Here is a 23,080-nt window from a genome sequence, read left to right on the forward strand (position 1 = left end):
TGCACCTTGGTGCCCAGCTTCTCTAGTGCGTACACTATTTCTGAAGGAGATACACAAAAGTTATGGGCGGTTAATAAAGGGGGCGTACCTCTTTCGTTTCGGAGTGGGGCGACGTGTCGCTGTAGCGCGTCTGTATGCCTTGGTGGCGGATGGGAGGATCTGGTGTATGGCTGATGTCGATCTCTGTTGGAGCGGGGGAGTTGTTCTCGTCGTCCTTCGTTCCGTCGATCTCTCCTCGTTTCTGAGTGTATCGTTGTTAGCCGTTGGATCGGCCCATTAAGATCGTCCTCGTCCGCTCGTACCTCGGCGCAATAGGCGTTGTGGATTTCCTCCCATGTGGTAGGGGGATATTTCATGAGGCGGCTCAGCAGCTTCTTGGTTGCCCTCGAACCATCCCTGCTTAGCCCGTTCTGGAAAGCGGCGACTGCCATACCTTCCGGTACGTTTGGTAGACTCATCCTTACCCTGTTAAACCTTGCCAGGAAGTCCCTGAGTCCCTCTACTGTGGTTTGCCTGACGGCGAAGATGTCGTTGACCCTGGCCTCCGCTTTCTTCGTGCCTGCATGGACTGTGACGAACTTATCCGCCATTTCCTCGAACGTTGATATTGCCTTAGCCGGTAGCTGAGAGTACCATGTCAAGGCCCCTCCTGTCAACGTCTTGCCAAACTTTTTCAGCAGCATCGACGGTACCTGTTCTTTCGATAGGTCGTTGCCCTTCACAGCGGTGACGTAGTGGATCAGATGATCCTCGGGATCTGTGGTTCCGTCATATACCCTCAAGTAGGGTGGCATCTTGAAGGTTTTTGGGGTGGAGTGAGGGGCAACTTCTTCAGTGTATGGTTGTTCAACAAACCTTCCCACGTCGCGTTTTGGTAGCAACTTGGGAGCACCGGGGATCTTGTCGACCCTCTCCTGATGTTCCTTCATCTGACCGCGGAGCGCCTTGTTTTCATTTTCCATTTCTTCCATCTTCTTTAGGATGGCTGTTCGCGTGCTATCGTTGGTCTGTGTCTCGATGGGTTTGTTATTCGCTAGTGCAACTTCAGGTTCACCCACGGCAGCAGTGGTACCTACCGTTGGTGTACACCCCATGTTACTTTGTGGTGACCTCTCAACCAAGCCACTTAGAGTGCTTGTTAGCCATCTTTCCAGTAGCTCCTTGACCGCTGAGGGGGCTTCCGTACCCGCAGATGTGGAAGCTCCTTTTTCGTGCAAGATCATCAGACCTTCGGATGGGGAAGGTGAGATCTCTGCACCCGGTGTGATGCTAGGGGTTGCATTCAGGATGCCATCGTCACTGGCCTCGTTGAGAGGGCCAAGGAGATTGGTAGTGACACCCAATATAGCTTTCGATCTTGTGTTATTTTCGGCCATTTACTGTTTTTGTGTGGTGTAGAGAGTGGTAGTTGGTTGATCTCTAGGTGGATACTATGGTTTTGATTCTCGAAATCCCCACAGACGGCGCCAAATTGTTTGGCTCAAAAGTTAACAATATACTTTGTAAGCTAGAAAACAATCAAAAGTAAGAAAAGGGTAAATCGTAATCAAATATAATAAACCTAGAGATGCAAAGATGATATTATAGTTGTAGATCTAGTATTGCAAAGTGATAATATGAACTCAGTAAGATATGTTCGTTTGAGGTAGAGATAGAGAGAGAAAGCCAGAAATTGAGAGAAATGTATTAGATCCGAATCCCCTCTTTACAATGCGAAGGTCTCCTTTATATAATAAGAGACCTTCCTCGAAAGAATCAAAAAGTTACAAAGACAGGTAACGTCTCCCTAGTGAAGACACTGAGTCCTAAACGATGCCGCTTTTGTCCCCACGTCCGAGTCGTACCCGCTACGTTAGTCGGCGTACACTCACTGGGCGTACCCACTGGCGTAGAGATGCTAAGGTCAAATTTGACCCTATACAAAAATGTCATTTATAAGTCGTAATTGATGAAATGGGATGTATAAGTCGCATTCTCTGCATTTATAAGTCAAAAAGTCACATTTTTGAATATGCTTTAAAAATTTCATTTCTAAAACCAATTTTTTAAGTTTAACATCATCTCTCAGGTCGTTCGTGATGGATTAATATATGCAGCGGAAGCAATCCCAGTATCAAAATCACATGTAATCTAGACAACTAGCATAAACGGAATTTCACGGGTTACCTCTTGAAGCGTGAGCAAACTCCTTTTATCACGTGAGCCTCCAATTCTACAGCAACTCAATGAATTCTCCACACCCCGCACGATCACGATCTCCGAACGTTCCACGGTGTGTTACCCAAATAATACTCGAAAATAGTAATTTCGTCTGGGCGAAATTTCTAAGGAAAAGGGGCTGAAATTCGGCCACCATGTGCTCTTCTTTCTAGGTAGAAAACCTTATGTATTTAATATCCACCACAATTAATTACGAATTATTCCACTAAAAATTCGTAATTGCACTCCTTATTCAATTTCGAAATTCATCCATTAAATCTTATTTAACTCCCCATGTTAAGATTCAGATACTAATCAATTAAATTAAATTAAATTACTGATGATTTAATTTATTGATTATTTCCTTTAGACTTTCGCTTAACTTATTTCATGTGTCGGATACAAAATCCACCTGCCGGGTTTACACATGAAAACTTATAAGCTTTCATAAAGGTGTATCATCAATCTTTAAACCGAGAAATGGATTCCATCAACTAACTATTACTTCGCCAATGTACATTATTATTATCCAATTTATCAGGCATATTGACCCACGAAAGAATCTCGCCTTTTAATAAATCAAAATAATAATAATATACACAACTAATAATAATTATATCAAGATTAAGAGTATAAGTACATTTAATGGCTAGAGAGTTCATTTTATTAAGTCAATATAAAATACTTATCTCTACTTGGTCCGTTCAATACATACAAAATGTACTAGCACAAGAAGTTGAAATTTAACCATTCCCATAATCAAGATAAATTATATTTAATCTTGTGCTACAATCATTCCTGATGGTTTGTCCAATTCCATCATTAGATTGTGAACTCAAACTTTATACTTATAAGAACGATGATTTAATCTTCCGTGTATAAGCTAAACTCTATACACTAAATCATCTACTATATAAGCAAAGGACACCGACTAATATATGATCTATTAAAACTTTATTAAAATTGAATGAACAATATTATCATAATAAATACTATATCTAAACCAAATCCATGGTTAATAGTATATATCCCAACAATCTCCCACTTAGACTTTTAACCATGACAATTGTCAGAATATACTATATCTAAACGCATGGTTAATAGTATATGCCCCAACAATCTCCTACTTAGACTCATAACCACGCATCTACAACTTTCTCAGGCATTCTTTTACATGACTATTAAACATCTTCACCAAATAAGGTTTTGTTAAAGAATCTTGCCAAGTTATTTCTGATGCAATATTTGTCCAGTAGTGCTTTGTCGTAACCATCTAGTTTGGTATTAAACTCTTCAGGGATCCTGTTACTGAAACTATCCCAAGAGTGTACAACGAACTATGATTTTCTTTAGCATTCTCCCACTACGACGAAGTACTACTAATATTACCTTCATTACCTTATGGCACTGAAATATTAGTGACTTCTCACTACAGTGTTCACTGTTCAAACATCACTCCCACTCGATAAAGGCATATTATGTCTATTAACGTTCTCCCACTACTCAAATGCAATGGAACGTCAATTTTCCTTATTTTTGGATATTCAATAAACATGCACCTTCCATTCTTAGTTCCAACTTACATATCCGCTTTCCCTTTCAGCACATATGCAGGACAATCCTATATCTGAACATGATGTCCCAGGTACTACAGATGTCCCAGGTACTAACTTAGAAGGAACTAAATTTAGAATGCAATTTGCAGTTTCTAGGAAATAGTCCAAAAACAAATAAGGCAATCTGAATAACACGTCATTAATCTATCCATGTCCAAAAGAGACTTATTTCTTCTTTCTACCACACCACTCTATTATGGAATTTACGGTGTAGTCAATTGAGATGTAATCCCTTGTTGTGATAAGTAACAAAAGAACTCTTTAGAGAGGTGCTCGCTACTACAATCAAATTGCAATAACTTAATATATTTCCTTGGTGCTTCTCCGTTTCAAGTCTTAAAATCTTGATTTACTTAATTCATTAAGACTTACGGTGCATCAAATAAATATATTAATATTTTGAGTAATCATTTATGAACGTCACAAAAATACTCAAAACTATCTCTCACCAGTATGCTCATTTAACCATACAAATCAGAAGGAATTCATTCTAGCTTATCACTAGCTTTATTTCCTTTTGAAGGGAAACAACCTTTAGTCAAATTTCCTTCCAAACAGGATCTACAAGTTGGTAGTGCCTCTACTTTCAATGAACCTTAAGGTCCATCCTTGACCAACTTGAAATCCTATCTAGATTAATATGACTTAGACAAAAGTGCACAGATAAGTTCTACTCAATTTTGAAGAACATATTCTCTTATGAGGTAGACTATTATTGTTCTATTCAGGAGAGACATTAATATACAATAACAAGATCATGCATTCATGCACCACAAGAGATAAAATATTTATCAAGCTCAATAACTCAAGAGTTATTTGAAAAATAAAATAAATATCCATCTCTTATTTTGCCCAGAAACCCGAATTAAATTCCTTCTAACAAAAAGCACATATATTGCATCCTTTAAATTAATGTCTTAGCACTAAAAGAAAATTTTAACAAGTAATACGACAAATTACATAAAGTCATTGTGGAGTTGAGATAAAAATTTTAAATAGATCATAATAAGTCAAAACACTGAATACTAAAATTCAGACTGCATTCAATATTTATATACATACATGCATCTCGAATAATAAATTTCGATGGGAAAAGAATCATTCATGCAAAGTATATTATATAATGCAAGAATTATACAATCCAAAAATAAATAGAACCAACTCAGATGGAGAGTATACTATTATTTTCAGTCAATTGTATATAACCTTTTAGTACAAAAATTTTAAACACACTGCACATATATGTCATGCATCTTGAATAGCAATTTCGATGGGTAAAGAACGACTCATGCAACATACATACGTAACGCCAGATTATTCACTCTAATAATTAAAACAGACCCAACTCAGATGGAGAGTATACTGTTAATTTAAGTCAAGTGAACATTATTTTTAATAGCTCTAGTTCCATTGATCCAACATGTATACTCAGATGGAGAGTAAGTACACGATATCAATTACTAGTATTTCACCTAATGAGCTTACATAATTATCCGATATGGAGGAAGTACCTAAAGTCAAACGCGTAAATCTATTACTCACTTGAAGTGGTAAAGCCTAAATAGTAAAANTGACAAGCCTGCAAAATTGAAGATTGTTCTATCTCGGGGACACACCTCCGGATAATGTTATCAACGCAAATTCTAAACAGATGAGGTTCATCCCAATAATACATGCGACTATCACGGAAAAACTTTTTCTTTTGGACAGAAGAAAGGTCATCAGGAACAATACCACAAGCCAGGTAGTTTTCAAAATCTGCATACCATGGCGCATCCTCAAGACTGGCTGCGAGCAGCTGCTCGTCTGGAAAGGTTTCTAGAATTTCTTCGACCTCGACTGATTTTTCAGCTCCTTCAAGTCATGAAAGATGATCAGCGACTTGATTTTCTGTGCCCTTACGGTCACGGATTTCGAGGTCGAATTCTTGCAACAACAGCACCCAACGAATCAGGCGCGGCTTAGACTCCTTTTTCTCAATGAGGTACCTGAGAGCTGCATGGTCAGTATATACAATTACCTTGGAACCAATCAGATATGATCGGAACTTGTCAAAAGCAAACACGACTGCCAACATCTCCTTCTCCGTCACTGTGTAATTGAGCTGTGCACCGCTTAGCGTTCTGCTTGCATAGTAAATCGGGTGCATCAGCTTGTCTTTTCTCTGCCCCAAGACTGCTCCTATAGCATAGTCGCTGGCATCACACATCAGCTCAAATGGTTGCTCCCAGTCGGGCGCAACAATGATGGGTGCAGTGATCAACTTCTTCTTCAGTTCCTCAAATGCCAACCTGCAATCATTAGAAAACACAAAGGGGTGATCCTTTTCAATGAGTTTGCATAATGGGTTAGCAATTTTGGAAAAGTCTTTTATGAAACGCCGGTAGAACCCGGCGTGACCAAGGAAACTTCTCACCGCCTTTACTGAAGTGGGCGGTGGTAACTTCTCAATCACGTCAACCTTAGCATGGTCGACCTCAATACCTTTTCTGGACACTCGATGTCCCAAGACTATCCCCTCTTGTACCATGAAATGGCACTTCTCCCAGTTTAGTACCAGGTTTGTCTCCACACATCTTTTGAGCACTCTGCTTAAGTTGTGAAGACAGTCTTCGAATGAATCTCCCACCACGGAGAAATCATCCATAAAGACCTCCATAATGCCCTCCACCATATCTGTAAAGATGGCTAACATGCACCGTTGAAAAGTTGCAGGTGCATTACAAAGCCCAAAGGGCATTCTCCGAAAGGCAAAGATGCCATACGGACAGGTGAAGGATATTTTCTCTCTATCTTCGGGGGCTATTGAAATCTGATTGTACCCCGAATATCCATCTAGGAAACAAAAGTGGGATCTACCAGCCATCCTGTCCAACATTTGATCAATGAAGGGTAAGGGAAAGTGGTCCTTGCGGGTGGCGGTGTTTAATTTCCTGTAATCCATGCAGATTCGCCACCCTGTGACTGTACGAGTTGAGATCAACTTATTGTTGTCGTTTTTCACAACAGTCATACCCCCCTTTTCGGGACACACTGGATAGGGCTGACCCAATTACTATCAGAGATGGGGAAAATAATTCTCGCATCTAACCATTTGATCACCTCTTTCTTTACAACTTCTTTCATGTTAGGGTTCACCCTTCGCTGGTGTTCCCTGGAAGGTCTGTGCCCTTCTTGTAGGAGAATCTTATGCATGCAGAAAGCAGGGCTGATGCCCTTAATATCTGTCATGGTCCAACCAATGGTCGTCTTGTTATCCTTTAGTACCTGCAAAAGCTGCTCTACCTACACATCTAGCAGACAGGATGATATAATAACAGGTAAAGTCGAATCAGTGCCTAGAAATGCATACCTGAGATGATCTGGGAGTGGTTTCAGCTCCAACTTGGGTGGTTCCTCTATTGATGGCTTGGCTGGAGGAGTGACCCTTTTCTCCAGCTCCAGGGACTCGAACTGAGGTTCCCTTGACCAAAATCCTCGGCATTCCAATGCCATTACCCATTCAGCTAACCCCTCGCCATCCATTTCGTCTAAGTTTGTCAAGCATGCCTCCAATGGGTCCCCCACAGTCAGGGCCCTATCATCCTCTTGCAGAATTACATCAACTGCTTCCACTAGAGAGAAATTTGCATATTCGCTGGGTCTCCTCATTGATTGTTGAACGTTGAATATGACTTCTTCATCATTCAATCTCATTTTAAGCTCCCCAGTTTCACAATCTATCAGTGCTCTCCCGGTGCTAAAAATGGTCTCCCCAAAATAAGGGGTATCTCCTCATCCACCTGACAGTCCAGAATCACAAAGTCTACAGGAAACACGAACTTCCCCACTTGCACCAGCACATCGTCAAGAATACCTGTAGGTCTTTTCACAGTGCGATCAGCCAGCTGGAGTAGCATCGAAGTCGGCCTGGCCCTGCCGATGCCCAATTTGGTGTATATAGCTAGCGGCATCAAATTTATGCTGGCTCCCAAATCACATAATGCCTTTGCAAAGGCATAACTCCCAATGGTGCATGGAATAGTGAAGCTACCTGGATCGGACATCTTTTGGGCTATCGGTTTTGCCACCACTGCGCTGCAGGTTTGTGTTAGAGTTACAGTGGATAGATCTTGAAAATCAAACTTCTTTCACATTAAATCTTTCATCATCTTGGCATAACCGGGCATCTCCCTCAAGGCATCCATCAATGGGATATTCAACTGGATTTGACGCAGCATCTCCATAAACTTTTTGTATTGGTCTGCCTTCTTTTGCTTGACCAGTCTCTGAGGGAAGGGTGCAGGTATCACCCTTTGGGCACTACTTGCTGGTTTCTCTTTGTTAGGAGTGTCTGGATATTTTGTTGAAGTCCTTTGTTGGGACAGTTCAATGCCCTGAATATTTTCTCGGGGTCTGAGAGTCCTTCTATTAGTTCTCCAGTCCTCGAAGAATTTCTAGGCATACACCTGCTTTCCACAAGATTTCAACCGTTAGAATTTCAATGTAAAGATTGGTAAAGAGAAAACGGATTACACTTGGAATCTTTGTATTTCTTTCTATTGTAATTGATAACACCGTTAATTCCCCGGCAACGGCGCCAAAATTTGATCACGCTCAACTAAGTCTCACAAAAGACTATGCGGGCGTTGCAAATATAATCTGAGTATTATTGCCCAGAGTCGAACCACAGGGAACTAACCTATCAATCACTACTGTCAGATTTACTAAATCCACACAATCTGTTTTCCCAAACTTTTTGATTCACAATGGTTGATTTTTCTAACAACTAAAGATTGAAAGTAATTAACAGCTGAAAATTAACTAAACTTGATGTGTAAACAGTAGAAATAAAGTCTAAGGCAATGGTTTCCCCCGTTGGTACTTTCCTTGGTTGTCTATGTCCTATAACTATGATTTAGCTATCTCTAACAATCATGAACTCTCCATCTATCATAATTCTTTCTCAAGTAATTATAATAATCTACTAGACGCACTTTCTCAAGCTACGCTAGCTACTTGCACAATACGGTTCACTTAGATTGCACCCGGGGTTTCGTTATCTCTAATCCAACCCTTAAACCCTCGGTTATGACTCTCGTCTATACTCCGGGAGTGATGTTGTTCATACAATCACCTAAATATGCACTCTCTCTCAAGAAGATACATAATAAATAGGAACGGATAATTGAGAGCCCTTTCAACTATTCCACGATCAAAACATAGATGAACAATTAGAGATTAACAATCAAATCTAATTATATTGATAAAACAACCAAGTTATTCCCAACGGGTTCCACCAAAACGTTAGATTAAGGTTTTTAGCTACTCATAACAATGGGTAAATCAAATACTAAAAGATTCATAATCATAAATTGCAAGAAAATAAAGAAGAATAGAAATAATGATGTTTTGGGTGATCTCTCACACTTGTTTTTCTTGCCAAAGTACTCTCCAATAATGTTACATGCCTCCCTTGGGCGAGTTCTATTGTTTAAATAGGGTTTTGGGCTAAGAATTTCGGAATTTGCACTTCAGTCCTTCAATTTCTCGTCGCCTGTCGCGGTCCTACCGCGCCCACGCTGGGACCGCGGCCAAATGGCCTCTCTGAATCTCCTCTGACAGCTCACCGCGGTCCTACCGCGCCCACGTTGGGACCGCGTCAGTTCACCTCCAGGCCTCGTTTGTGTATTTCAAATGGTTCACTCGGCGACTTTGATGCGATTGGCTTCTTTTTCTTCCATAAATGATACAAAACCACTCCATAGCCTTCTTCTAATGTATGTAACCTGAAAAACATGAAAAGCACTAATAAGAGCATTTTGCTATCACTTTTACAATAAAAACTCTACAAGAAAGTGGTTCTTTTGGGGCTTAATCATANTTTTCTTTTCCACCAGAAAAAGGATTCCTTTATTTTCTATTATTTAGGCACAGCAGGGACCACAGAATTTAATTAACAAGGCTTCCAATTATGGAATTAATTTATAATTTTTGAAATTAATATCCACCATAATTAATTACGAATTATTCCACTAAAAATTCGTAATTGCACTCCTTATTCAATTTCGAAATTCATCCATTAAATCTTATTTAACTCCTCATGTTAAGATTCAGATACTAATCAATTAAATTAAATTATTGACGATTTAATTTATTGATTATTTCCTTTAGACTTTCGCTTAACTTATTTCATGTGTCGGATACAAAATCCACCGGTCGGGTTTACACATGAAAACTTATAAGCTTTCATAAAGGTGTATCATCAATCTCTAAACCGAGACATGGATTCCATCAACTAACTATTACTTCGCCAATGTACATTATTATTATCCAATTTACCAGGCATATTAACCCACGAAAGAATCTCGCCTTTTAATAAATCAAAACAATAATAATATACACAGCTAATAATAATTATATCAAGATTAAGAGTATAAGTACATTTAATGGCTAGAGAGTTTATTTTATTAAGTCAGTATAAAATACTTATCTCTACTTGGTCCGTTCAATACATACAAAATGTACTAGCACAAGAAGTTGAAATTTAACCATTTCCATAATCAAGATAAATTATATTTAATCTTGTGCTACAATCATTCCTGATGGTTTGTCCAATTCCATCATTAGATTGTGAACTCAAACTTTATACTTATAAAAACCGATGATTTAATCTTCCGTGTATAAGCTAAACTCTATACACTAAATCATCTACTATATAAGCAAAGGACACCGACTAATATATGATCTATTAAAACTTTATTAAAATTGAATGAACAATATTATCATAATAAATACTATATCTAAACCAAATCCATGGTTAATAGTATATATCCCAACAGTACGTTACCTGACAATGCAAATGGCATTTCATATTTTTGGAATTTTAACAAATATTACACACTAAAAATTCAGAAGAGTTTGTATCTATATGTTCAGGGTAGTTGAAGGTTAGAGTAGGAAGCAAGATCAATGAACTCACAAGTCACAAGGAAGAAAAAGGAAGAACATAAAGAGAATAAAACTTTATTACAAAAGCCTAATGATCACAAAACAAAAGCCTAGCCTTGAGATAGGAAGATAGTAGAATCCTTCTTAAAATTGGACAAAATCTAGGCTAACTTTATTACACAGTGCACTAAAAGTTAGATGCCCTTGAATTTTCATATAAGACTTTGTCGTCCAATGCAGCGACCAAGGATTTAAATCCTATGGGTTCAACTTTTAAGGTTTTTAGTATTGAACCCATTATTTTTTTAAAGTTATGAGTACATATTCACTATTTTTGTAATTTTAATGAATTTTTACATATAAATTTTTACTCCGCGTCAAAAGTTATGGGTTCAGTTGAACCTGTTAGTTGTTCACTACATCCGCCTCTGCAATGCAGGATGTCACAGTTGACACCAGAGTTCATCGAAATATTTGAGATCTCTTTGCGGTTCCAAAATCCAAGAAGCTGAACATCCAGATTAAGAATGACTTTTAAGAAACTTGAGTATCAGCTCATTGACCTGGTCTGGCAATTGCTCTTGAACGAAATGGGATCCTTCCGGCAAGAACTCTATCTCCAAATTGGTAGCGAAGTATTTCACTTGTCCACTTCTTATGTGGTTTGAAATGTTAAACTCTTCGTTGAGCGACCTGTGATATAGTATGTTCATTCAAAAACTTACTGATGGTAATGAATACGTCGTTACAGATAAGCTCGTCAAGAAAGCAATAATGGCAAAATGGAAACAACAGAAACATGTATTTCCATTATTGCCTTCTTCCTGGCTTATCGGCAATAAGCTGTCTGTTATATTCCTCATGTATCGAATCTCCTAAAATTAGTACATGCATTAAGTCTCTTACCTATAAGGAACCTTTAATGCAGTTCGAAATCCAGATTTCTCATATAGAGCACCATACGCTGAAAGGTCTTCGTCCGAGAACCAAGGGGGTAGAGGGGTTGATGAGTCCACTAAATCCATTATCTCCTGATCAGGTGCTGCTATTGGTATGTCACATCTGGAGAAGAGGATGTATATGTTGCGCAAAACAGTTTTAGCATCAAGCCTAGCAAAATCTGCTTCTGCCCTTCCTGGTTCCTGAATTTGAGAAAGGAAGTTACCTAATTGAAAAACTACATACTTCATATTCTGTTTTTAGCAAAAAGATGACTGTACCTGCCATCTGGAAACATAGAAGCCTTCTGGAAAGGCCTCGAGAAATTTTCGAGGACCTAAAGGTACAAAAGGAGTACCTAATGTGACGACTCCTATAACTCGTTCGGGGTGTAAGAGAACCAGTAACTGAGCCAGCCTAGCACCAAAATCTTTAGCAACTAGAGTTACCTGTCAGCTTAAGTTGTTAGCGGGAGAATCTAAATAGTAGTAGAAGTATACGTTACAAGAAATTGCATAACGACATGAGACGTTCGGATGTTCCTATTATTTGACTTAGACATAACGAATCAAAGCGTTCTGTCTTAAAACTTCCCACTTTTTGCACTCTTACTGATGATGATCCAAGAAACTTTCAAAGTACATTCGTGCAGACAGACAATGAACAATCTTTTAGCATACAACACAGCAGAACAAATTCACTGTCTCAGTTCTCCCTAGATCTGTCCCATTTGCTTTTCTGCATTATCCCAAATGTCGTCTGCTCTTACTTTTTCAGACCAAAAACTAAGGTCAATTGAATATCTGTGATCTGCCTTTCACATTACCTTTTTCTTATGGAATGATACGATCAGCTAGCTGTCGCTGCATATCAGCTAGGCACAATGCAGGATTTCTGTTGGATCAGAAAGCTTTTGACTGTAGCATTATGAAAACCACTTTTACTCTACATAGTTACAACTTTATTCTACTCTAATACCTCTCTGTTCACTTTTACTTGTCCACTATACAAAAAATATATTTTCACTTTTATTTGTCCACTATAATAAATCAAGAGAAAGACAACCTTTTTTTTGCTGCTTTACCCTTATCATTAATTATTTATTCCCCAAATCATTTCCTAAGACTTTTAGAAATACTATCATTATTATGGGTAAAATTGTAAAATACTTACTTCGTTTACTTTTTCTTAAGGGGTGTGCAAAGCCAATAGTGGACAAGTAAAAGTGAACGGAGGGAGTACATCATAAAAAGTCAAAATATGCCTCTACATATTTCTCAATAAAATTATACAGTTCCAACTTCCAGTATTCTCTTAATAATCGTTATTAATACTGGAAAAACAAATGGGAAGGATGAGGGTGTAGAATGATCAATTTTTAGCTCCAATTTAGGCCAAAAAAAAAAAAAAAAATTGTATCAACCCCTAGCCGTGTTAGTTTAGTAAGAAACTTATCCAATGCCATCTAAAGTGAGAGTATATGATAAAGGGCAACCCGGTGCACTAAGCTCTCGCTATGTGCAGGGTTCGGGGAATGACCGGACCACAAGGGTCTATTATACACAACCTTACCCTGCATTTATGCAAGAGGTTGTTTCCACGGCTCGAACCAAATCGAGAGTATATGATATTTACTCTAATATAAGTTTAACCAAATTACAAAGACAAAATGAGCATCTTTAAGTCAACTAGTAAACACAGCTCAAAATCCAAAGTTCCAGCAGATGCATTTGCAGTATAAGATAAGAAAAAACAATAAATGATAAGTAAGTAGTAATTAAGGAGTGTAAAAATGAATCTCAGATCAAATATAGTAATGGAACTACAAATGTACTGACTTTAGAAATGCCAAGAGCATCAAGGAGAGCAACCAAGTCATTAACGAAGTCAGAGAATGTGGTCTTCTCGGGTTCGGGTGGCGGGTCGGATAGTCCATAACCTCTGTAATCGGGTGCAATGGCTCTGAAACCAGCATTAGCCACAGCAACCATCTGGTGCCTCCACGAATACCATATCTCAGGGAAACCATGCAAGAACAATACCACTGGTTTTGACCCATTTCCAATCTCAGCTATATGGAGCTTTAGCTCATTCACTTCCACGAATTTGTGCTCTATTTGATCCATCTCTGATCTCTTTGTGTGTTGACTTTCACATTCACTTTCACTCTTTCTCACTCTTCTTTTTCTGGGAAAGAAGAAAACACGTATATTTGGGATTTGAAACTACTTCATATTAATGTAACTATAGATGCCATTATTAATTAAACGTCTTCCTAATTTATTTAACACTAGATTAAAAATGATAACATGTGCCATATGATATAAAATAAATAATAAAGTGACAGACAATTGCTTGAAACACTACTAAAAACAGGAATTAGCGATGAATAAATTTTGTAGCTAAACAGAAAAATTTGATGTTAATCCCATTTAGGGACGAATTAGCAACATATTATCAAGAGATTTTGTTAGCCTACGAGCTATTTAGCGACAGATTAGTGACAAAAGAGTACAAATCCAACAAGAAGTAGGGTGCATTGGTATAAAAAAAAACTATAGAGGATATTATTTAGTTGAGATTAATTTTTTGTCAATTATGATGTTCTCAAGAGTATTCTCATGAAAAATGATTTGATCTACCAAATACACCTAACTAACTATAAATATCAAGTAATTACTAGAGAATAGTTGAATTAATTTGATTGGCCATCTAGTCACTAATACCGCTATGCGTCCCATGAAATTCTTGTCCTAATGATAATTATTAGGTACAATTATTTTTGGAGTTTATTGCTCGAATGATCATTAATTAATATAAACTGCGTAAAGGAAGACATAATTCTTTTTCTTTTTGTCACAAAAAGTTACTTTGTTATTGCTATTTCACTCGCAAAAGTCATCTTAGCCAGAAGTTGATATTTTGGTATCATTTAATGACATGGAAACACACTTATATCTACATGATAAAAAAAAATATACACTAATTATGCATAAGATATGAATAATTTTTGTGCATTAAATAAAATATATATTTACGGGCTATTATTATTTAGATGGCAGCTATACAGATTTCCCAATTTTAAACCTTTTAAAAATAGGAATTTTTACATTCCTATACCACATAGGAAACCTTTTTACCCTACATATTTAAGGTTTGAGTAAATTACACTTAGTATACCAAATTACCAATCCTATACCATACTTAATTAAGGGTCTAATTAATGGGTTATTTTTACTCCTTAATTAAAGGTATCCATATCTAATTAATGGGCAGTTTTTACTCTTTAATTAAAGGTATCCATATATCTCACGTTTCTCTCTCCTTACCCCTCACCCACGTTTTTACCCATACCCCACATTCTTTCTTGTTCTTCATCCACGATTGCAAGATCAATCAACGAAAGATGTCCTTGAGATGCATTAGCCAGCGAAATCTCATTATATTTGAATGTCGTGCCAATTTCCTCTATAACAATTGTGGCATGTGATCTGATTTTCTGAAAGTCTACATGAAATCAAAAGTTGCAACAAACATTTTTAATACGCCACGAACTAGCAAAACAATGAAAACAGATACACTTTAGTAGTAGTTTTTTTTTGGGTACCAAACAAAATTTCCTCTTCTGGAAAAGTCAAAAATGAGAAATTTATTGGTAAAGAGACTAATATGAAAAGCTGCCGACAACTTCTCCAAACGACTTAGAAATACTGACTGTTGAAGCCCTCACCTAGATTTACTGTCTGTAGTGTAATTGCAGTGTAATTGTAGTGTAATTGTAGATTTAGTGTAATGGATATGATCTGTTTAAGCTCTCACCTAGATTTACTGTTTGTAGTGTAATTGTAGTTAGTTTGTAGTTTATGTAGAACATTCCAAGATTAATTGTAGTCTAAAATGTAGATATAATGTAGACATGATTGTGGATGATGTGTTTCCTGTTTGCCCTGTAACTGTAGGTAAATTGTAGTTATTCTTATATTAGGTACTTAAACTGTAGGTAATTTGTACATTCACTGTAGGTAAACTGTAGGTAAATTTGTTTGAATTGTAGAACTGGTTTTATACATAATTGTAGAGTTTTTGTAGTTAATAGTAGTTATAATGTAGGATTCATATACCGCTTCACACCATCTATTACAGTATGGATATGATCTGTTGAAGCCATCACCTAGAATTACATAACAAACAACAATAAAAATATTTACAATCATAAAATAGTTTATCTACAATTTATCTACAACGTATCTATAGTTATATCTACAAATTATCTACAATCTACAAATTAACTACAATTTGTCTACAAATTATATACAATCTACTATTTGATTTCACGATGTATTTGATTTCTACAGTTTTTTCTGTAGTATCAATTGATACTTGTTCTGCAATTGTAGAAATCAGGATACTGTAGCTTGCATTCTCATCTACCACAATGACATCAACTTCAAAATCTCTAAATCTGCCATAATTATCCCAATCCCCATTAAATTGTAGCATGATTGCGATTTTGGACATGATTTATTGTTGATGTTGATGTTTTTTTTTGGATTTCTAGATTGAAAGAAGAAAAGATGAAGAAGAGATATATCTGATCGATAATTTGATAGAAGCAACGACGAAGAACAGATTTTTTCAACTTTGAGTTGTTGAAACTCGAAAATTTTGAATTCTACAATTTGAATTCAGCTCGTCGAAACTCTTAGTAGTTGAATCCGTTCTTATTTTTAGGAGCTGTTCGTTCTTTTTTTTTTTTCCAGAATTTGAATTGTAGTTCTGGAGAAAAAAACGCAGATGAGAAATCTCCTTTCCCTTTTTAAAAATTGAATTTAATGTAGAATCAATTATCACCAAGATTCTATCCTTAATTTTAGCGCGTTTTTTAGGGAATATTCTGCTCTTTTAATGTCTAATAGTCGAATGGTACAAATTTTATAGGTAAAATATGGACTGGGCGGGTAATATATAAAATATGCACATTTTTTATAATAAACTTTCATATATGGTATAGGAAGTAAAAAATCCTTAAAAATATTTAGCCCAAGCCCAACAAATGGACCCTAAATCCAAATCCGAACCGCTAACTGCCTTCGCCAACCATTCTCAGCTCTGCGCCCTAATTTGTTCCTTCTCATCTCCCTCCGGCGAACTTCTCCACGTTCTCGTAATAATCCGGCTGTATCGAATTGTATGTCTCTAATTTGTTTTCCTCTCTCACTCAATCCCTTAGTTGTTATCGTTTCTGTTATTCGCTTTGCTATTATTTTAGTGCTAAATTTTTGGCTTGATTGAGCAGAAATTTAGAATTTTTGAATGATTGATAGAGTTGAATGGATCTGAATCGGTAGTTACCTGTTTGGTTCATCAGCATACTATATTTGCCTGTTCATTTTGTATTCTGTATCCAGCCCTAGGGTTTCAATTGGGTGATTTTGACTTATAAATTAGTATTCCCTTGTCAATCTGCTAATTATTATGTTTATTGCTTTCATTTTGGGTAATTTTTGAAATATTAACTAAAAGTTTGCTTCTTTCATGTGGTTTTTGAAGTTGTTGTTATTTGCCAAGTAGCTGAGTGGAATAGAAGATCATGGAAGAAGAATTAACTGATTTGCTCTTGGAGGCAGCCGGTAGAACGAACACGGGTGGAAGGAACCGCCCGCCTCCATCGTCTAGAAGGCATCACAAGAGTTCTTATTCTGACGATGGAAGTGATTCCAGGGACGATGATTCTGATGATGATCGTGGGTATTCGAATAGAAAGCTTTCCGGTTCGCAAGTGCCTCTCAAGAAGAGATTGGACCCTCCGGAAAGAGATGATGATCGTAGCAGTCACGGAGAAGGTGACGATGATGGAGATGGTTATGGGGATGAGCGCGATAGTGATGATGATTCTATTGGCAGTGATCTTTACAAGGACGAAGAAGACAGGCAAAAGCTTGCTCAGATGTCGGAACTGGATAGAGAAATGATATTGACTGATCGTGCATCGAAGAAATCTGACAGGAGTCTGCAGGAAAAAATTTCTGGAAAAATTAAGAATAGGAGCCAACCCAGGAAACCAAGTTCACCCCCTTCACATTCACGTGGCATGCGCTCATCAACAAGAGCTTTGGACAGGGCAGCTGATAGAGATGATGCATTGAATGAGATACGAGCAAAACGAGCAAGACAGCAGGATCCGGAGGGTAACTGGAAACTGAGGGATGCAGGTCGAAAAGGTTCTGGAGGCAGGGGTTATTCACCGGTCAAACGTAGAAGCTTTACAGCTGCAGCCCTGGGTAGTAGTCCTACCAGGGGGGAAAGCGATTCACGCAGTAATGAGGGAGATTCATCAGGCGATGATGGAATGGATGACAGTGATGATGACAAATCACCAGAGTCACAGTTGCCAACGTTTGAGGATATAAAAGAAATCACCATTCGGCGGTCAAAACTGGCGAAATGGTTTATGGAGCCCTTCTTTGATGAGTTAATTGTGGGTTGTTTTGTAAGAGTTGGCATTGGGAGGTCAAGGTCTGGTCCTATCTATAGGCTCTGTATTGTCCGCAATGTTGATGCCACAGATCCTAATCGACAGTACAAGCTAGAAAATAAAACCACATTCAAATTTCTAAATCTTGTTTGGGGAAATGATAGCTCTGCCGCTAGGTGGCAGATGGCTATGGTTTCAGACTCTCCTCCTCTAAGGGATGAGTTTGATCAGTGGGTAAAGGAAGTAGAACGAAGTGGTGGTCGTATGCCCAGTAAACAAGATGTGTTGGAAAAAAAAGAGGCCATACAGAAGTCTAACACATTCGTTTACTCTGCTGACACTGTAAAGCAGATGTTGCAGCAGAAAAAATCTGCAACATGGAGGCCACTCAATGTAGCTGCTGAGAAGGATCGTTTGAGAAGGGAGATGGAAGTGGCCAAAATGAAGAATGATGAGGCAGAGGTTGAGAGGATTAGGGCAAGACTGCAGGAACTGGAGGCTAGCAGGAAGGCCCAAGAGAAAGATGACAAGGCCCGCAGGCTGGCTGAGATGAACCGAAAGAATAGGGTCGAGAATTTCAAGAATGCATCAGAACTCAGACCAGTGAATCAACTGTTAAAAGCTGGTGAGGCTGGGTATGATCCCTTTTCGAGAAGGTGGACTAGGTCTACGAATTATTTTGCAAAAAGTGCTAACGAAGCAGCAGAAGGTGCATCAAATGGTGAAGCTGCTGCTGCATTGGCAGTTGTAGATAATAATGGGGCTGGTGGTATTGCCGACGGAGGAATGGCAGCTACAGCAGCAGCCTTGCAGGCTGCAGCAGGTGCTGGAAAGTTGGTGGATACTATTGCTCCAGTTGATCTTGGAACTGAATCAAATACGCTACATGATTTTGATCTGCCTATCTCATTGGCTGTGCTTCAGAAGTTCGGAGGGCCTCAAGGATCCCAAGCAGGATTTATGGCTCGAAAACAGAGGATAGAAGCAACTGTTGGATGTAGAGTTCCTGAGAATGATGGGAGAAGACATGCACTAACTTTAAGTGTCAGCGACTACAAGAGAAGGAGAGGGCTCCTTTGAGATGTACTGCTGTTACCACTTCCAAGCTGGTCTATGCTTTTGTTATTAAGCCAACTGGATTGTCCTTCCCTTTGGATTGTTGTTACTGGGGATTTACTTACAAACTGTGAAACTAGAGTGCACTTTTAACTGTTATATCAAGTATTTTGAAATTGTTCTTGGCTTTTTGCTTTTATTGCAAAAGACCTATTGGTAGCTACCAGGGGCCTTTTGAGCTTTACTGAGAACATCACTCTTATACTTCTAATATTTCGAGCATTTATCTTCCATAAGCTGACAGAAAGTCTTATCTAGATCCTTCAATGTTTGGTGGTATTTCATTCTATCTAGAACTAAGATAATGGAAAGATCCTCCAATTTTTGGTGGTATTTCATAATTTCTACCTAGAACTATGTCAATTTTTGGCTAGTGGAGAAGATAATATGAATAAAGGAATTTTGGCATGCATGGAGCAAATTGGAGTTGGTTGCATACAGAGATTCTTTGCAGAATCTGTGCATTGATTGGAAATGGAATCAGCATTAGAGTTTGAAGAAATTGGACGAAGAATGCATTGGTGCCACTTTTTTTTTTTATTATTCTCTAATTTACCCAAAAAGTACAAGAAAACTACACGTTTTATTTGTGAATTTGTTTTCCAGATTTGTGCATTTCCGTCAAGCAAAAATGGCAATCAATTTGGACTGTTAAAAGTCGAAAAGAATATCAAAATTCCTTGCAGCTAATATTTTGCTTCACCTCCATAGACAATAAATTGTGCCGAGAAAATAAAATTAAGACCGAAAAATACTGCAACAATCTTAATATTTAATATCAAGTAATATGTGTGTACAATCTCTATGAATTCTCTGATTTTTCTTTCCAATAGTAAATTCAAGGCCTTTGAGCTTGATCTGGAATATGTAGTTGCTGCCACGAACGATGATCTTGAATTCAATTACCACGAACTTTGATTTGAACTCGTACTCCTTGAGTCTTGATTTGTTCTTCGTTCTTGAGCTTGAACTTGATTTCTTGAACTTGAAATTGGTTGCTTGAAGCTTGAAACTAGTCGAGGAATTTGCAGCGTTTGATCCACGAGCTCTTTCTTGCTTAACTTATGGTGTCTTTTCTGGGTTATGAAGACCCCTATTTATAGTTGTGGTAGGAGTTGTGATAAGAACAAACCCTTTCCGAGCAATCAAATTGAATTGTGACATGGCCGCATTTGATTGGCCAGAACATGTCAGTGGCACACGTGGCGCGATTTCATTGGCCTTTCAATTTGCCCTGGCATGCCTTGTCATTTTGACACGTGGCATGATCCTATTGGCTTTTTTTTTACTTGGCGTGTGATGATAGGCTATAATTACGTATTTTAGTCGCTTATTACACTCAAATTTACTGCACTTTAGTTGAGTTTGCGTTTTAATCGTTAGTGTTTTGCACTAATTGTGTGTTTTGTGGCTTGTAGGAGTGATTCCGAGCTATATAGATGTTATGGAATGAATTCAAGTGATTTGGAGCTTTGAAGTCTGAGTAAAAGCCCAAGGAATTAAGCCGGGATCGTATTCGGGGATCAACGGATGATAGAGCAACAAAACGAAGAATCGAGTAGGCATATTGCGCACTGTCTAGTAAAATGCACATAACTTTTCGCTCAGAACTCCATCTGTGCTACATAATATATGGTTGGAAAGCTAAATCAAAGGGCTACAACTTTCATGTTTTACGTTTTTCCAAATTCTAAACGGAACAGGGTGAAAAACGCGGTCGAAACCGCGACCGCGGACCTGGACGCGGACTGAGGCAGTACACTAGGTAAATACCGCGCCCGGACCGCGACCGCGGCGTCCAGACCTGAAAAATTGTCCTTTTTCGCGTAGGAGAAGGTATAATTGTTTGGGGACCGACCCTACTTGGTATATATACATGAAAAAACGGTATTTTGAGAGGTTGGACACATTTTTGACATAATTTAGACCTAAGGAGGCTAAGGAGACCGGAGATTCGACCTAAGGAGGCAGAGACACAATAGGAGCAAGGCGGGGAATTCTTCTACGGGTTTTTCCTTCCTCTTCCTATCTTTTATTGTTGGCTATGACTTTTAGTATTGTAGTTTTATATACTATTATGAATAGCTAATTTGTTATCTAGGGTTTTGATAGAATCTTTTGTAGGATAAATTCTTGTTATGTTTTTATATAATTGAGCCATTGGAATTCTTTACTTGTTCAACTATGTGTTTATTGTTGTTGATTGAATGACCATCGATTGACTGTGCCTATTTATTATGTGTTGCTTGAGAAAGGATACATATTTAGGTGGTTGTTGAACAACGTCACTCCTAACGTATGTGAGAAATCAATACAGTGGGTTTAAAGGCACGTTTAGAAATAACAAAGCCTTGACGTGTTCATAAGGAACGGTTAGATAAAGCCAACTAGTGTAGTTCGAGAGAATATGTCTAGTAAATTGTTGTAGTTGCTCGAGAGAGAATTACGGTACCTAAAGTGCTCACGATCAGTAGAGAATACACTGGCAAAATTGTAGGGAACATAGCTAGAATGATTTCGATAATTGGGGAAATCATAATTCTAGACCTCCTTAATTTAGTCTCCAACCCTTTGTCTCGTTAGTTGATAATTTTACCGCTTTGTAGCATTTGCTAGTTAATTCGTTAGAAATATAAATCTCAATCTTTATAATTTAAAAAATTATTCAATCTTGTCTTCTTAGTGATATTAAACAGATACAGCTAAGCTTTAGTTCTCTGTGGGATTCGACTCCTGACTTTTAGACCGAATTATTTGCAGCGACCGCTTATCCTTTTTAGGTCTAGAGTTGTGCGTGATCAGCGTGCCACGTCATTTGACACGTGGCACTAAACTGGGCCACTAGGAAGATATTGTACTCAATGAAGTGGGCTCATCGTTTGTAGCCCAGTTAAATAGGCTAGCCCAATAATATTGGACCTTTATTTAAATTAATTTAATTAGATTTAACTAATTAATTCAATACATACATACATACATACATATATATATATATATATACATACATACATACATACATACATATATATATATATATATATATATATATATATATATATATATATAGCCCATAAATTTTTTTGGGCCAAAATATACTACGAGAGAACATGCCATTAGCTAGAAACCAAAATCCTAGTTAACTTACCAAGATCCCTAGCTAATTTCGCATTAGCTAGGAAAATGACCTTAGCTAAATACCATAGTTAATATGCTCTTAGCAAAATTTTAGCTAGAAAATTATGTTATCCGTTGCTAATATAGCTAGGGATATTTGCTTGGCACTAACCCTCGCAGTCATTAGCTAGGACATGTGGTAGCTAAATTCCAAGCAAACGTTGGTCGGTCATTGTTGACTTTGTTGAAACGTAGCTAGGCTATTGCTAGGGATTTATTCCATGCTAATATTTGCTAAGTCTAGGCTAGCTAAATTCCAAGCATATTTTATCTGGTCAGCATTGATTACATTAAAACATAGCTAGGATATCCCTGGCTAAACATACAAACATTCTAGCCTTTTTTGATGTTTGCCTGGAATGTTACCCTAGCTAAATTAGTAGTAGAATTTTTGTCAAGGTCATTCTATAGCTAATTTAGTAGCTAATTTGATAAATATCCTAGGCTATATTTGGTTTGGTTTGGGATATTTTCCAGGCTAAATCTAGCTAGGAATTCCTATATTATATATATGATGAAATAGAAATATAATTTTCTACATAATTTGACATAAGACGAAATAAGTAATTAAATCCGTTAATTCGCACGTAAGCCTAATCATCACTATGTTTCACGGATAAGAAAGCTCTTA

The 23,080-nt window shown here is 37.7% G+C and overlaps 2 protein-coding genes across 2 annotated transcripts; one reads left to right on the forward strand and one right to left on the reverse strand.

Annotated features, from left to right (window-relative positions):
• Positions 10,805–13,931, reverse strand: LOC109232957 (bifunctional epoxide hydrolase 2-like). The gene is made up of 4 exons (XM_019398661.1): positions 13,523–13,931; positions 11,966–12,133; positions 11,652–11,887; positions 10,805–11,438 (listed from the first exon to the last, which is right to left on the reverse strand). The coding sequence occupies exons 1-4, from the start codon at positions 13,808–13,810 to the stop codon at positions 11,267–11,269; spliced, it is 864 nt and encodes a 287-aa protein (XP_019254206.1). The 5' UTR covers positions 13,811–13,931; the 3' UTR covers positions 10,805–11,266.
• On the forward strand, positions 16,744–19,494 carry LOC109232958 (protein RTF1 homolog). The gene is made up of 2 exons (XM_019398662.1): positions 16,744–16,872; positions 17,235–19,494. Exon 2 carries the CDS (start codon positions 17,275–17,277, stop codon positions 19,237–19,239), a length of 1,965 nt encoding a protein of 654 aa, XP_019254207.1. The 5' UTR covers positions 16,744–16,872; positions 17,235–17,274; the 3' UTR covers positions 19,240–19,494.

Source organism: Nicotiana attenuata, chromosome 10 (genome assembly GCF_001879085.1).
Source record: "Nicotiana attenuata strain UT chromosome 10, NIATTr2, whole genome shotgun sequence".
In the NCBI taxonomy this organism is placed as follows: Eukaryota; Viridiplantae; Streptophyta; class Magnoliopsida; order Solanales; family Solanaceae; genus Nicotiana; species Nicotiana attenuata.